This window comes from Thermobia domestica, chromosome 9, assembly GCF_964235325.1.
Source record: "Thermobia domestica chromosome 9, izTheDome1.hap1.1, whole genome shotgun sequence".
NCBI classification, from domain to species: domain Eukaryota; kingdom Metazoa; phylum Arthropoda; class Insecta; order Zygentoma; family Lepismatidae; genus Thermobia; species Thermobia domestica.
The window spans coordinates 161,544,397-161,562,281 of record NC_137462.1 but is presented as its reverse complement, the minus strand read 5'-3'; the positions used below and the strand labels follow the sequence as shown (position 1 = coordinate 161,562,281).

Here is a 17,885-nt window from a genome sequence, read left to right as displayed (position 1 = left end):
GATGAAACTAATCTACAACTAACGTACAACAGCAGCTAAAAATTCTGACACATAAAGGGAGCATGCGAGTACATAATGCCACACATGGCGAAAAAGGTGAAACTGTGAGTGTTATTGCGTGCACCAATGCATCAGGTTCAAATTGGATCCCTTCAATGGTGTTATACAAGGGAAAGTATGAAAAAAAAGAGTATAGTGATGATCTTCCTCCACGTAACACCTTTACAACGACACCTAAATGCTATGTTACAAAGGAAGAATTCCTACATTTCTGGAGCATTTCAACAGACACAGGATCCCTGGCCGAGCACTGCTTATTGTAGATGGTCACCGCAGTCACCTTGATATTACCATTTTAAATGCTGCTGAGACCATGGATATCCAACTGCTGTGCTTGCCTGCACATTGCACCCACGATTTCGACCGGTCGATAAGAGCTTCTTCAAATCGTTAAAAGTGTACTGCTCTGAAGCAGTTGACAGTTATCGACGAACACATCCCGGAAAAACACTTAGGAAGCTACAGTTTCCAAAACTGTTTTCACAAGCATGGTTCCGTTTAACAACACCTCACAACACAATTTCAGTCTTCAGCGCTAAAGGCATCTGTCATTTTAACAGAAATGCTATTCCCAATGTTGCTTTTGCCCCAAGTGATGTCTCAGAGCAAGAACAACCTCCACCAACACCTCCAAGCACACTAGCAACCTCCATCTCTCCTTCAACACCACCGAGTGACCATTCCATCCACGAGCTTCTGCCTACACCTAAAATAACTAGGATCAAATATCATTCCAGGGTGCTGCAAGGCAGACCTGTTTGCAACAGTTGGCTCTTCCACTGCTTCCGGCACGAAGAAACAATCATTTTCTAAAAAGAAGAAGGATGGAGGCATGTTTCGTAGGGACTGTAGAGGATAATACTATGATCCCAGGGATACTAAATATGAATTTAGTTATTGAATGCAAGATTTGGTTTCACGAATCATCTGATTCTGGCAGCATTGTTAAATGTGGCTTGTGTACATGGGGTGACTTTGGTTGTGCATTGTTGCCTGACTCCGACGAGTAGTGCTCCATGTGACTGCAGCTGTCATGTTAAGGGGTTCGCAATCATCAGAAGAGTTACCGGTAAACGACATACACTATGACTATGAGTTTTGTGTACTAGCAAGACAAGTGGCACATTGGCAAGAACATTGTTTAGTTGCGTTCAAAATGTATTTCGTTACGATTCTAACACCTTTCCGTTGTTGTAAAGTAAGTGGCGTTATTTGCCGACACGTCTGGTAATAACGCCATACCATACTCACTTAGATTCTCAGTGCATTGTGGTCAACATTGTGTGTGTAGGATCTTGGTTTCCTCGTTGTTTTATAGCGGAGGGTTCACTCCGTCTTCCATGTAATTTGCGTGGTTCTAGATATAAAAACACTTGAATACCAGAACGATATGTTGAATTGGTGGCGTTATTTGCCGAAGTTACCCTATACATACATACATATATATATATATATATATATATATATATATATATATATATATATATATATATATATATATATATATATATATATATATATGACCTAAATTGAGATTTTCAAAAATTTTTCCGCCCTTTCTTTTCAAGATCCGAAATTTTGCGCACGTATTATGTTCAGAACAATGTATTTTTAAAAAAAAATATCAATCCCTACGTGGACCTAGGCCCAAGCCAGAAGTGCAAAGTGTTTTGGCTTGATTTTCAAAAGAAATCCGGGTTTTCCCGAATTTTCTGGTTCTGGTGTATGATACGGACATGTGAGGAATAAAGTTAAAAAGGGCTCGTTATACTGAAAAAAATGACGTTTGAACTATGACTCTAGGTCTAATAGTACATTTTTGAAATATTTATATATACATATATACATATTTGAAAAAGTGGATCACCTTCAGACCTTCAAAAATTTCTCCCGACCTTAGTTTCCAAGATACAAGATTGAAATTTTAGACACGCATTATGTACATAACAACGTATTTTTTTCTTTTTAAATGAGATTCCTACATGAGCCCGGGCCCGGGTCAGAAAGGCACAAAATTTTTGAAAAATTTCCTGGTTTTACCCGATTTTCCCGTTTCTGGTGTATAATACGCTCTATTCTAAAAAAAAAAAAAAAAAAAAAAAAAAAGAGAGAGAGAGAGAGAGGTATGAACCATGATCCTACGATAAATAGTAAGGAAGCAGTAGCTGTTTGAGTGAAAGTCTATAATTTACCTTAAAAAGTGGAAATCCTAAAAGGGTTAAGGACGGTGACGAAACACTCGAAGACGTATTATGTGCCGGAAGACCAACACATGTACAAAATTAATATCTCCAGGCAGTAATTGAGGCGAACAATGGCCAGACCTGTGAGGAACTGGGACTACAATTCAGTGTGAGTGGAGAAATCATTCGGGAGCATCTCTATCAACTTGAGAAGCACTACAAGTTGGGTCGATGGGTCCCACATGATTTGACTCCGGGCCAGAAGGCAACACCAGCAGACACCTATGTTTCTTTGCTATCTTGTCTGAGGAAGGAGCCATTTCTGGACAGGTTGTTGACCTGTGATAAGAAGTGGGTCCTGTACGAAGCCCCACAGCGAACCGGTTGGCGAACCGTTGGTTAGCACCCCATGAACTGGTTCCAAAACAGCCGAACCAGCACTGCACCAGAAGAAGGTTCTCCTGTGTGTTTGGTGGACTGCTCGCGGCATCAGGAATTGCTACCAGCTTGTCAGAGCATCAATGTAATTGTGTATTGTCAGCAGTTGAGCCGTTTCAAGAAAAGCTCAAAACTCTGGAGCCAGCACTTCTGAATCGCAATGCTGTCCTCTTGTTATAGGACAACGCTAACCGCCACGTGGTTAGGATGACCCGAGACACCATTCTACGCCTAAGATGGGAAACACTATTGCATCCGCCGTACTCCCCGGTAATTGCACCGTCAGATTATCATCTGTTCCATTCCTTGGACAATCATCTTAGAGGACACCAGTTCAAATCCCTAGTAAAGGTGCAAAATGCACCTGATACCGTCTCCGCTTCACGGCCCACCAAGTTCTACCGCGATGGAATCCGTGGCCTTCCAGAACGTTTCCAGAGGATCGTCTATGCTGATGGGGACTATTTTTGATCTTCTAGGTATGTTCTAGGTGAGACACCGATGTTCAAAGGTGGTGGGTGAAAAAGCGACAGAACTTTCTTGGTTACCTTTATATATGTAACACTTGACTAACGATCTATATTTCTCCCGCTCTGGGTACCACTTTTTAAATTGAACTCCGCTAAACCTATTTCTCCTAGCTTAATACTGTAGACTTCTTTAAAATTTGAAATATTTATGATAGTTTTGAGATTAGATTTGATAATTTTGCTTATGTGCGTGTCATTTTTTAAGAAAATGCATTTAAATTTCACTCATTTCTCTTTGTTAACAATTTAATTTTCAAATCTTAATAGTTTGTAATATTATTCTCATATCAATCTTATCCTTAAATGTAACAATTTCTTTGTTTCAAACGCTATTGTATACACTTTAAATTTGGCATGTCTTACTATTGCTGAACAACCTATATGAGTATTTATCAACGCCTTAATATGTTCTATCGCATGTTCTTCAGGTGGAATAGTTCAGTTTCAGTTACCTATGAATTCAGCATACTTCCAATGATATTCTAGAAATGCATCCAATATTATTCAAAATTTTATTAGTAGCATGATAATAATAATAATAATAATAATAATAATAATAATAATAATAATAATAATAATAATAATAATAATAATAATAATAATAATAATAATAATTTATTATTTCAGGGTCGGATACTAATCACAGGCAACCAACCAGAAGGAAGAATAGGCTATTTCCGAATTCATGTTAATGGTTCTAGCATAATTGAAAGTATAACCTGTCTGACAAGAGGGGTAAGGAACAAAATTACGTGGGAGATTTTTTTTTTTTTTTACTAGAATCTTTCTTCTTTACTACGTGTTAAGCACAATTCATTGGCACATGTTTATTCATACCACCATTCTGACACTATCCTGGCATTTTTAAAAAATATTTTTCTTTATTCACAGGAAACAGAATTCGTCTTACTTGTTAGTGAGAATGATATGACATGTTAAAATTGAAGGAAACGACAAGACTATAGAATCCATAGACTTAATTACTGTAAATTTGCCGATGTGTTGCGACTCTTGAACTACTTGGATTATGAACACTTGAATTACGTGCTTCTGTTCCTACATTTTGCAATATAATTCGTCATTATAATGATATGCTATCACTTGTAGGACTCTTATCACAAATTTGCAAGGTTCCATATATTAAGAACCTGTTATTTTGGTGTAAGAATCATACGCTTTATTACCGGCAATTTGTACATCTCTCTTTCTTTTTTTTTCTTTCTTTCCATTACATATTTCTTCCCGTACAACATAACACACAAAATATGATTAAACGTTTCGTAACTTTTCATTCAGCAAACAATATGCATTTTTGTTTTGTCTTTTTTCCATTGTTGTAACATTACCTTTCATTCCAATTATCGTGCTTTCGTCTGTTCTCCGTTTAATTTGGACTCACATTCTTTCCACAAATATTAGGATAGCCCGGATTATATCAATCATTTTACATTGAACAGTAGGGCTATATAATTAAAAAAAAAAAAAAAAGTCTTCCGAAACTTAATTTATTTCGATAGACCATTCTTTTGCCTACAAAAATTCACAATTGAAAATTTTATGAAACAATACACATTGCAAACTTTTCCAAAACTATGGGATAATTCTGATCATTGATGGGCTATTCTGGCCGCTTGAAAAATCACATGTCTAGATATATTTTCAATAAATGAATTGTTTAGTGCCAAAAACCCGAATATGCATTTCATAAAACCAAGTTTTGCATCGTTGACATTGTATCCAGACACCCGTAACAGCACTTTCTTTGGATTAGTACAACTGGCTGCAAAAGCTGTAAAGGATGGTATTTTCATCGTCACTGACATTCTTAGTTTTCTGTCGTTTGTTCAGTTTCTTCTTTACAGCTCGTCAGATGTTAAATCATATGCTCCCAGTTTTCTTTTACATCGTTTTGTCTTTCCTGGCTTGAGGGAAGTTGGGCTTATTTCAGAGAATTATTAAATGTAATGTGCTTGATAAATTTTTATAGAGAGCGGAATTCGGAGGTGCACTAGAATTTTGATTAAAGTTTACCGATGGCAAAACTTTGTCCAGTGAAATGAGATTAGCTTATAAGGGCATATCTCTGTACATTGGAACGCAGTAAAGATTTGCTAAAAATCAATTTATTTCATTTTCCAATAGAGAAATTTACTAGTATTATTATTAGTAATTATAATTCTTGTATTTTAGCCCACGTATATACGCGAGACATTAAATAGAAATATAATTTCATTTCGCATTTATTCTAATGGCATTTACTTAATTTGTTTTGCGTGTGTTTAATAGGAGACAATGTGAATACCAGGAAAACTAAGATTATAATATTCTCCGTTATACCAATTTTACCTATTATACACTATAAATATAATTAAACTAATCGCTAAGCAAAGTAAAGCTAGATAGTGTCTGATGAAGCCGAGTGACTAGTTGGCAAAACTATCACAAGATATTAGTTTTACAACAATAAATTGGTTTGGTTTGCTTAGCGAGTAGTTTAATTTTAAGCATAACCAAGAATGTGAACCACAAAACATTTAGGTGCTCAAGTATACTACATAGACGTACGTAGACTTTTAGATTAGGAAAGAGAAGGAAAAACTATATCTGATGATTTTTGAATAAAAACGTATTCAGTATCTGGATTACTAAATGAGAAGTCAGGATACATATGACGTGATTTTGCTCACTGTAACACTACCAATTGTGACAAGGTTTATTTCATTATGATGCTTTTCGATTTTTAATATAACAAATTACAACTTTAATATATTCGTGAAACTTCCATTGATACATCTGCGTTAAGTATCTGTCTTTTACAGTGAACTATTGCGCCATTAAAGAAACTTGAGAGATCCAAAATATAGGCCTCTAATGAAAAGTGTTTACAGTCCATGTTAGATCAAAGGTCTTACTCCATACTAGCCTTATCAACTCTTGTTCCCCCTTAAACTGGAACATTCTGCACGTGTAGCAGTGAAAAATGAACGATACATTTGGGCTACAAGTGGTGAATGAACGGACCATACGCCATTAGTTCATGAAACTTCGTGGCGGTGGCAAATTAAAAAATGACCTACGCGAGCACGGACCAACAGTATATTTTAATAAGCTCCTTTGAAATCGTTGAAATGGACTCTCGGGAAAGTGCTCGTGCAATTGCGAAAGACAGACTTACACTACACTAGTGGGTTTCCAACAGGTGTGTCGAGACACAGTGATGTAACACGCAGTCCCATAGGATGTATCGCTAGATTTTGAAATTTAAAAGTCATAATTTGTAAATCAATTTTAAGAGACTGTATGTCTCTAGTGCCAGCAACGATGTTCAGTACTACATAGAGTCACTACTTATAGAAAGTTACAATATTAGAGCGTTATAATTTTATATTATTATATATTAATAAAAAATCAAAAGAGTTTGTCTCGCGATGACGAAGGCGTTGAGTAAAGTGTGTCGCCAGTCAAAAATGTTGGGAACTACTGCACTATACTATTGTAGTTTGACTCTTCCGCGCAATTAGTGTGGTGAAAATGTTGAACTCGTGGGTTTACATGAGTTGATACTGGGCAAGAAAGACGCAATCTCAGTGTTCAGTACTTTGAGTAGTGTACAGAACAACCAGGAAGGTTTCCTACATCGGATTGTCAGTTCTAACGAAAAATGGCTTTGCTACGACAGTGGTAACCGTAAGGACAGAGATTGGGTCCAGGACGATCTTCAAAACTACCCGTCGACCTACAGAAGGTTTGTTGCTCTTATCGTGGGAGTGGCCTATCATGTCTGTCTTCATCGAGACGAAACCATCACTGCGGATCATTACAGTACTGAAACTCATGAAATGCACCGCAAGATTGTACGCAAGCATGCAGCAATGGTCAACAAACATGATATCCACATGTTGCACGACAATACATTCCCACATATTGCTTAGTAATGGTGTAGATTTTCCATGAGTTGCAGAATGGAACCCTTTCTAAGCCACTATATTTTCTTCACACATCACCTCTTTTGGCATATCCATTTTGTCAAGGTAGAACTTCCCTTATAAGCACGCAAGTATACATGTTGATTCGACACAAAGTTTTGTTTTCGGTTCATATTCCGAGTCAGAGAACAGGTCTACAATACCATTACTAATATAAAAAATAGAATTATGCGGTACTGTTATTACTGATTATCATGGATTCAGCGTCCGAAGAGTAGATTACATCTCTGCCTTTATCTCTCTGTTGAAGCTGGAAGGGCTAGATCTACAACTGCTGCTTTCAATGTTGAATTCCCATAATTTAGAACAATATGGAACAAAATTCACTTCTTTACTTTATTACGCATTCTGTCCTATTGTTAAACACTATGAGGGAGTTTTGGTACAAAATATATTAAATATTATGCCACTAATGCCAACAGTATTTATGCAACTTAAATTTGAGGCAAGTGATTTAATGAATGACTTCAAATTGGGGATAATTAAGTTGTAACTTTATATTACATTATTGTTTGTACAGAGATATAAATAAACGGACATTTCTATCTATAAAACTTCCCCTTTATTCAACTGTACCCACTTGACACAGAAAAACAAATGATAGCCAAAGGATATAGGCTAATATCTTCTTGATCACCCTTTAGCTTGAAATAGTCTTAACCCGTTGGGATACAGTTAATGAGTTTCGTGATTTTAACCTAGGGATTTTTGTTTATTCTTCACTCAAACATTGGAGATGTTCTTAACGAAAAGCGGGTCTTGGAAGTGCCGTCTGATAACACGACCTGGAATAGCACAGATATGTTCAGTTGAGTTTATATGTGTTGTCTGAATAACTCATGGCAGTTTTTGGATGCCATTTTATGTCTGCCAAGTTTGGGTGTTTATGACAGTATGTTAAGGGGCGTCATTTTCCATAAAAAGAGTTGTTGATTTTGGAAGGAACCAGGTATGAAAATTTAGGTAGCAAACCCTTCTGCAAAATATCAATGTATCTGATGTTATTGAGTTTGCCAAAACATTTCAACAACTCGGAACGTCCAGAGCTTAAATGACTTTCCACACTGTCAGTGCAAACCCTCCATGTATGACCGTTGTTTGTAAGCGGTCGAAGTGAAAGTCTTGAGGGGTTGTCTCCAGACCCATGTGCGTCCGCTAGATGAAAATTCAAAAAAATTGAACTCACTAGAGAAAATTAATTGGTGCTGAAAGTTAACATCGTGCCGCGCCTTGTTTGTTGCCTGCTGTTTTCGCTAATAGTCAGTTTCCTAATGGTCACTTTTTTCATTTCGTGTGCAATTTAATGGTAGAGAATAGTGGTTGGTATATTTTTTTCCTTATAAGGCAGGGAATGAGAAAAGTGATGGTGGACATGTCAGACCCGCGGCTGGGAGCGAGGAAGGGATGGGGAAAAATGATTGAGTCATCACTCCCTTAACACCTTATAACTTCGCTCCTAATCATTCGATTTTTTTTTTTTTTAAAGAAAGGTCTAAGTACGTTATATACATTACGTTATTAGTACCTTTTACGTAAATGTAGCCGTTTTAGTTAATTTTTTTAAACGGATTTTTCCTAAGAAAAAGATTTCATTTGACACATAATCATTTTTATATTATTTATTTAAGTCAAATAGCTAAATTTATAAAATCATGAAATACGAATAATTTTTTATTTTCAATATTGTTGTTCTATAAAACGCAAGGAAAAGAACAGTATAGAAAATCTAATATTTCACTCAAGAGAAGCAATTATTTTTTATTATTAATATCATTACACCTTTTTCTACAATTTATTATATTATGCGATCCATATTAATATTAATTCTATAGATATTCATAAGTATTTCAGAAATATGTTTTAATTATCATGGAATAAGTACTCCAGTCATGTGTTTTCTAATTATATTCATTTACTGAAAAGTAAAGGATACTTTTCTTCTGGTGTGAATCCACACGTTAGTCATCGGAGCACTTCCAGAATCCAAAGTTGTCCATCATACTTCAATCTTCAAAATATGAATTATTCTTAATATTTTAATATAAACTACACTACACTACGATACCACATTCAGAACGCACTAAGAAAAAACAAGAGATGGTTGAAAGGGGGACGAAGGAAACACACACACACACTTCCTGATTTCCGTTTCTTCACGTCAGGGATTTTACGCTGTTCAACCGATCGGCAGCCGATCGAAAGACTTCAGATTGGTTCACGAAAGAATATAATAAGAAGTCACGTAACAAAAGCTTTCCCTTAATCGAGTTATGACAGTGCTCAGTTCCTTCTTGTTTCACGAGAGTTTATTATTCTTTGCATTATCCTAGTAACATATTCCCTCTCTGCGTAGTCTGCATCGAAGTACACATCTCATAACTATGATTCAACTTCATCGCTATCATCAATATCATCAGCATCATCACAAAAGTTTATATCATTTGAGATTTCATAGTCATCTTCTTCCTCTCTCACATTACTGCATTTTTTGTGGATCAGCAGAACAGAAACACATGTGTGTGGAAGGAAGTTTTTTTAGAGCACATTAGCACAGTGGAACACATTTTGATGGACCATGTGAACATTTGACGACCGAGAGAAGCTCTTTAGGTCTACAAGGAATATCACACATTATTGCTTCGTATTGCCCTTTCTCATTAACAGTCCAACCCAGTCAGTCACTGTACGTGGTTCAGGATTCGCAACATGTGCTTTACACCATATTAGGGCTTGAAAATGTGCTCCTTTTAATGGCCGGACGCCGAGTATCTTGTGTTGGACGCATGTATAATCCATCGACTTGCTTTTTAGTAGAAAAAACACACCGCAATTCTTTCAGGGATGTTATCTTCGGGATTCTTAAGTGTACAGATCTTATAAATGCTTCCAGAACTTGGAACGTTTCTTCATTAAAAGTATCTTTTCCCAGTGATGACAAAGTGTCAAGAACTGTGTCATCATCGTCATAAATGTATTTAAAAAACTTGTTTTCGTTTTACCTTAAAATGATCCAGTGGTATCAGTCCATGAGAGAGAATGAAATCCAATAAAAGCATTAGCTCATTTGTGACCTAACGCTTGATGTACCATACGAACAGAAATCTTATATGTTTTAGCTCCTGAGACAACAAACTGGTATTTTGTGAAAGTTGAGGGTAAAAATTCGTCGCTAGCACTAGGGCGTCGGTATCAGGAGAAAATATCTTTACTAGCTAAGCATTTCTACCCTCAACTTCCACAGAATACCTGTTTGTTGTCTCAGGAGCTAAAACATATGAGATTTCTGTTCGTAAACGAGCTGATGCTTTTATTGGATGGCATTCTGTCTCAGGGACTGATACCACTGGATCATTTTATGGTAAAACGAAAACAAGTTTCTTTAATACATTTATGACGCTGATGAGACAGTCCTTGACACTTTGTCATCGCTGGGAAAAGATACTTTTAATGAAGAAATGTTCCGAGTTCTGGAAGCATTTATAAGATCTCTACACTTAAGAATCCCGAAGATAACATTCCTGAAAGAATTGCGGAGGTTTTTTTTTTTTTTTACTAAGAAGCAAGTCGATGAATCATGCATGCCTCCAACACAAGATACTCTGCGTCCGGCCATTAAAAAGAACACATTTTCAAGCCCTAATCTGGTGTAAGGCACATATTGCGAATCCTGAACTACGTACAGTGACTGTTAATGGGAAAGGGCAATACGAAGCAATAATGTGTGATATTCCTTGTAGACCTAAAGAGCTTTTCTCGGTCTTCAAATGTTCATATGGTCCATCAAAATGTGTTCCACTGTGCTAATGTGCTCTAAATAAACTTCCTTCCACACACATGTATTTCTGTTCTGCTGATCCACAAAAAATGCAGTAATGTGAGAGAGGAAGAAGATGACTATGAAATCTCAAATGATATAAACTTTTGTGATGATGCTGATGATATTGATGATAGCGATGAAGTTGAATCATAGTTATGAGATGGGTACTTCGATGCAGACTACGCAGAGAGGGAATATGTTACTAGGATAATGCAAAGAATAATAAACTCTCGTGAAACAAGAAGGAACTGAGCACTGTCATAACTCGATTAAGGGAAAGCTTTTGTTACGTGACTTCTTATTCTATTCTTTTGTGAACCAGTCTGAAGTCTTTCGATCGGCTGCCGATCGGTTGAACAGCGTAAAATCCCTGACGTGAAGAAACGGAAATCAGGAAGTGTGTGTGTGTTTCCTTCGTCCCCCTTTCAACCATCTCTTGTTTTTTCTTAGTGCGTTCTGAATGTGGTATCGTAGTGTAGTGTAGTTTATATTAAAATATTAAGAATAATTCATATTTTGAAGATTGAAGTATGAAGGACAACTTCGGATTCTGGAAGTGCTCCGATGACTAACGTGTGGATTCAAACCAGAAGAAAAGTATCCTTTACTTTTCAGTAAATGAATATAATTAGAAAACACATGACTGGAGTACTTATTCCATGATAATTAAAACATATTTCTGAAATACTTATGAATATCTATAGAATTAATATTAATATGGATCGCATAATATAATAAATTGTAGAAAAAGGTGTAATGATATTAATAATAAAAAATAATTGCTTCTCTTGAGTGAAATATTAGATTTTCTATACTGTTCTTTTCCTTGCGTTTTATAGAAGAATATTGAATATAAAAAGTTATTCGTATTTCATGATAATTTTATAAATTTAGCTATTTGACATAAATAAATAATATAAAAATGATTATTTGTCAAATGAAATTTTTTTCTTAGGAAAAATCCGTTTTAAAAAAAAATAACCAAAACGGCTACATTTACGTAAAAGGTACTAATAACGTAATGTATATAACGTACTTAAACCTTTTCTTTTTACAAAAAAGGAAAGAAAAATCGAATGATTAGGAGCGAAGTTATAAGGGGTTAAGGGAGCGACGGCTCATTTCCCCCATCCACTCCCCGCTCGCAGTCTGGGATCTGACATGTCCACCATCACTTTTCTCATTCCCTACCTTATAAGGAACAAATTATACCAACCACCAGGGCCGTGCTGTGGAAAATCAGTGCCCGGGGCGAGAGTATACGACGGCGCCCCCATACATATATTCCAAGCAATTTTTTCTATCTTTTTTCCTTTTTTCTCCCGAATGTTTTGCCCCCCTTACTTCGGCGCCCGAGGCCGTCGCCCCGCTCGCCCCCCTTTCCCCCACGGCACGGCCATGCCAACCACAATACTCTACCATTAAATTTCACAACGGAATACCACTAGTAAACTCACTATAAGCAATATTGACTGTTGTGAGCAATGATTTACGTCTTTTAGCTCTCTCATGATAATTTAATTGATGCAGATTTCTGACAGCTGTAATCCGGCTCACTGTCAGGTATTTAGCCGTAGACTTGAGATTTTGTTACACAATTCCTTAAGAAGCTCTCAACTGACATTGTATTGGACCTGGTCGGCCAAAAAATTGACTCACACTTCCCTTTTGATGTCTTTTAAACATTGTAATAACCCAATCAATGGCGAACAATGGAATCTGAAGGTTTCTGGAAGTTTGTCTTTGGCGTGCACCAAGATTGCATTACCTCAGTATTCGGCCAATCAACTCTTTGGTTTCTTTGGGTCTCGGCATCTTTTTTCTTTTTTCCTTGTGGAATATTCATGCTTTCCACACCTGAAGTAACAAATAAATTAGGGTTATTACTGAGCATCAAATCATTACATTTTATTATATTGCAGGATGTCTATTTCCTTATGGTATGTTTCTGTAGTTTATAATTTAGGTGTTCAAAATGGACTCGGAAGGAATTTGTTTTCTACGTCAGTGATTTGGGGAATATCTAGTGCCGTCTCCTGATATTTTGTCTCTGGGAGTAATTTCTTGAGTTGAATTCTAGTAGTAGTATCAATTCGCATAGCATAAGTAGGGCAAAGCAATATCTTAACTGTTTGGAAAATGTCTTGCACGGAGCACATACTTTGGTCATTATATCTTTATGTTTTGGAACTCAAAATATTTTCACTAGATATATTTAAGGAAAATTTAACTATTCGTAATAAACGAACACGTATTTTTCCTGTTTTGATTTCCATTATCTTTATATGCAGGTAATAGATGTACAGAATATTATGTGCATGTATGGCAAACATGAGAAGTTATTCAATGACATGGTCAATCGATACGATTGTGGGCTTATTAAAGATTTCTTCTTTTATATCCGTGAGCCTTGGTGTTTAGCTATATTCCATGATAAGTTTGATAAACTCCATGAAGAAAATCTTGAATTCTTTAATCAAGAAATGGTAAGTTGCACAAGATTCTTAAAGCATTCTACATAGGTAAAGTATCCAGTATTGAAGTAGACAATCAGACAATAGATAACATTTCAATCGATCTTTGCTGCCCAATTCTAGCAAATATTTAAAAGTATTATTATCATTACTCAACAATATCTACCTTTCACTACAGTAATTCTATTGAATTTTTCAATAACAAGAAAACTTGTTTTTGCTGATTTCAAAAGGAAATCTTAAAGCGGACAACAAAAGAATTGAAGGTCCAAGGTCCAAGAAGGGCAGAAAATTCAATCTCTGACCGTTCTATCCTATCTTCGACTGCCACCCATGCTTTCTTAATCGCTGTAGCCATTACATATTTATTCTCCTAACGTTTCTCTGCTTCGTTGTAACACTCCTATGCACGTCCTACTACTCTCCTACGTGGAAACGTTACATTAACTTGTAACTTTGAACCACACAATTTCCTATCGCCAATTTTAGCATACAAATATTTGTTAAAAGTCTATAAAAGCAAACATTTTATGCCATTCCACATATATGTTAGGTAAATAGTAATATCTGGATGTTAATAGACGGGTGTGATACTTCTAAGTTGTCATAATGTAGGCATAAGTAAAAGTGTCGGTAGAAAGCATATATCTGTTAGTGGAACGGGTCTATATTATTGTAGCCTAAGTGTGGCTTACTTAGTATATATAATTCGTAATAATAGAAAGTACTGTGAAATACGATAAAACGCAGAAAGTAGTGTGAAATAGATTGGTAAGAAGTTTTTGAACATGTTTTCAGCTGAGAAATAGGCTAGAGCATTAGAAGTAGTATGAAATAGAGTGCTAAAATTTCGCAAATGTTTTCAATTGCGAAATACGATAGAACATAGGAAGTACTATGATATACAGTAGTAACATTTTTGGAAATGCTTTCAACTACGGAAACTATATCTAAGAAATACTAGATATTTCACAGGCTTTCGGCCTCCTAATTGTAGTTGTAGCTTATAAAAATCAAACTATTGGTCGTGATGTAATGAAATTTGCTATGTACATACTGTGTCTTAGTGTATAACATGATTATATCACAGCAAATGCTGAAAGATGTTACTTGTATCATCAATGCATGTTTCTACACGTCTTTCCATGTTAAAGTACGGCTATACCGAAATTTTCCTTTTTCATTATTCCTTTTTCAATTTTGCTATCTCTAATCACCCTTCATCCTTCATAAAACTGCGTGTTTATGCCGAATTCGGCTATCAATTTTCCTCACTCAGAGGTAAAACGCTTCAAGAGTTCTTTCCGACTGAGGGAACAACAACATATTTGCAGCAAAGAGAATATCTGCAACCCTGTTTTAAACGACATTAAGTAAGCAGAACCGTGTGTTTATGTGTGTGTGAGGGAGAGAGAGAGAGAGAAAGAGAATAGGCAATCAGTGTACCATTCACTTGATCGTCCATGGAAAACACAAATACGTTTGTTTCTTTAGAAAGGAGAAGAAATGTGAAGCTTGATTCAATATTCGGTATCATTAGTTCTACTCAAAACAATGTGTTTCTTTTGCTTTATCAATCTTGTTGAAGGAGGAAAAGGGCAGAATGGAATATTAAAATTTCAGTATAACGGTACCCTTACACAAGATAGTCCCAAACACACCAAGAGTAACAGCTTCGATTTCCAGCGAATCCTGTCTTGTAATTCTCTGATAAGTGGCTTGTTGCGGTAGCCCATTCCTCTTAGCATGCCTCATAGGAAGGAATCAGGGGAGTAAGGTCAGGCGATTTGGGAGGTTAAATCCCTTTGAAAATGAGACGGTCTTCAAATGACACAATTTCGTGTATTCTTGCATTGGAAGAGTGGTATCCCACTGAAATTAGCCATTGTAAAAGTCCTCGTGTCCAACTGATTTACAAACTCGTGGAAGTTTTCTATGTAGATATTTGTATTTACTGTTGTGTCGACAAAGATCTTGTGATACCTTGGATATGACATCGATGAAACATAAAATTGAAATGCTTAAAAAGGTGTTATTTGTACAGTGTGAGGATTCTTGGTGTTAGATGTCGAAAGCCGCAGAACTACATGTAGGTGAGGATTCTCAGATGTATAGTTCGTTGATAAACTGCTGGAACCAATTACAATAATTGACTTTTTGCACTGTTAAGAGGTTGTAATTGTGGCAGAGCAGTAATATGATACAACGTATGTCATCTCCTATTACGTCATCATGCTTCTTATCACCAAGATATGTCCAGAACAAATTCATTACATTGTGACCATTAGTTTGATTTTTATACAGCAGCGTTTCGAGATATGCTTGGAGAGGAAAAAACTCTCTGATATAAATAAAATTTCACGTTTGTCATTACTATATTCTTGTACTATTGATTAAAAACATACATGCAATTACTAGCAAAGACATTACGACCACCCTATACTTTTTGAACGAATTCGTTGGAGTAACGTAAGAGGCACGAGGCACAACATAACCGCTTGCCATACAGTGACAGGAATTCACTCGATGCACCAGAGTGGTGCCTGTACGTAGATTCTGGAAGGTAGACGACATATCAGAGTTTGATAGCGGCCATATTGTAATGACTAGGCGGCTGGGAATAAGCATTTTGGAAAGAGCGCGACTTGTCATCACCACCCAATCACAAGAAGTAGGGCGACCACTCTTCATTAAAAATGGATGTCACTGATTCTTGAGATTGGTACAACAGAATATAGGCAAACTGTGTCACAATTAATAGCAGATTTTAACAGTGGACATGTCTGAGTACACACAGTTCACTGTACACAGTTAGGTATGGTACTCCACAGACGATATCCTACAGGTGTATCAATGTTAGCTACACAACATTGTCGATTACGATCGGAATAGGCACGTACTCATCGTCATTGGACGTAGAGCAATGGCAGAACGTTGCATGGTCCGATTAACCACGATACTGTCTTCATTATATTTATTGGTAGGTCAGAATCCGTCGTCTTCCAGGAAACAGCTGCTTGAGACGTCCACGGTAGGACAATAGGCCGATGGTGACTCCATTATGATTTGGAGAATCATGGTTATCGATGGGCCCAGTACTGCATATGAAAGCACCATGACGGCTCCTAGCTATCAGCTGTTCTCATCATGTATATCCATTCATGTGGGGCATATTTCTAACAATGGTATCTTACAGCAGCACAACGCTTCTTGTCAGAAGGCTAACGTTGTACCGTAGTGGTTCGAGGAGCACAGTGTCGAATCTTAATTCCTGCAATAGAACCCAATTGAATACCTTTGGGGTGTCATTGAACGTCAGATCGGAGTTCATCATCCCCTTCCGTAGAATTCACTGCAATTAAGTGATTTCTGTCTACAGATGTAGTGCACCATGCCTACAGCCACCTACCAAGGCATCATTGCTTCCATTGCTGTTGTTCTGAGAGCCAAAATAGACATACTGTATAAGTGGTTATAATATTTTGGTTGTTCAACATATATATACACTTGTCGAAACTTGTCGAAACCAGTTGAGAAAAAGGCCTCGTTGTGTTAAGCCGGGTGAATGTCAGTGTGTGATAATGCCGTATTCGATACCCGAGAGTGTTGCCATTGTTGAAGGGTTCATTCTCACTGGATCTTTTGTGAAAACAAAGAATTTGTTTCGGGAGAAATTTCCAGGGCGTTCTGTGCCAGCATAAAGCACCATTCAGGAATTGATTGAAAAAAGGCGGCGTACAGGATCGGTTCAAAATGCTCCCAGGAACAGACGACCATCTGTCTGTACACCTGAATTAAAGATGCAGGTGGAGGAGATAATGACAAGAAGTCCTCGAAAGTCAACCAGGAGATTGAGTCAACAGGTTCATGCGAGTGAGAGAAGTTGCAGACGTGTTTTAAGGGGACTGAAGTTAAAACCGTACCGGATAAGTGTTGTGCAAGAACTGAAGGAGCCTGACCTGCAGAAGAGGGTGCATTTCTGTTCATGGCTGTTGAGAAATGTTGCCAGTTGTTTCTTGGATCCACTAATGCTCATCATGAGTGACGAGGCGTGGTTCCACCTGTCTGGGTACGTAAATTCCCAAAACAACCGGTATTGGTCGACAGAAAATCCACACGCAATCCACCAGGTACCCTTGCATGATGAGAAGATTGGTGTTTGGTGTGCCATTTCCGCCACACGCGTTATTGGGCCCATATTCTTTGAGACGACAGTGAACAGTGACGTGTATATGGGAATCCTGGAGGAGTTTTATACACACTTGACCGAAGAGGAGCGTCAGTTATGTTACTTTCAGCAGGACGGTGCAACATGCCACACATCAGCTGCATCATTGTCCCTTGTGCATGAGATGTTTACACCAGAGAGGACAATCAGCAAAGGCTTGTGGCCTCCT

General features: G+C 37.0%; 1 protein-coding gene across 1 annotated transcript in view; it reads left to right on the top strand.

Annotated features, from left to right (window-relative positions):
* Positions 1 to 17,885, top strand: part of LOC145695153 (cilia- and flagella-associated protein 61-like) — a 244,774-nt gene that overhangs the window by 207,711 nt on the left and 19,178 nt on the right. Inside the window, exons 22-23 of the mRNA XM_081772095.1 lie at positions 3,839 to 3,946; positions 13,306 to 13,500. Of these exons, the coding sequence (XP_081628221.1) occupies positions 3,839 to 3,946; positions 13,306 to 13,500 (303 nt within the window). The remainder of the gene's footprint in view (positions 1 to 3,838; positions 3,947 to 13,305; positions 13,501 to 17,885) is intronic.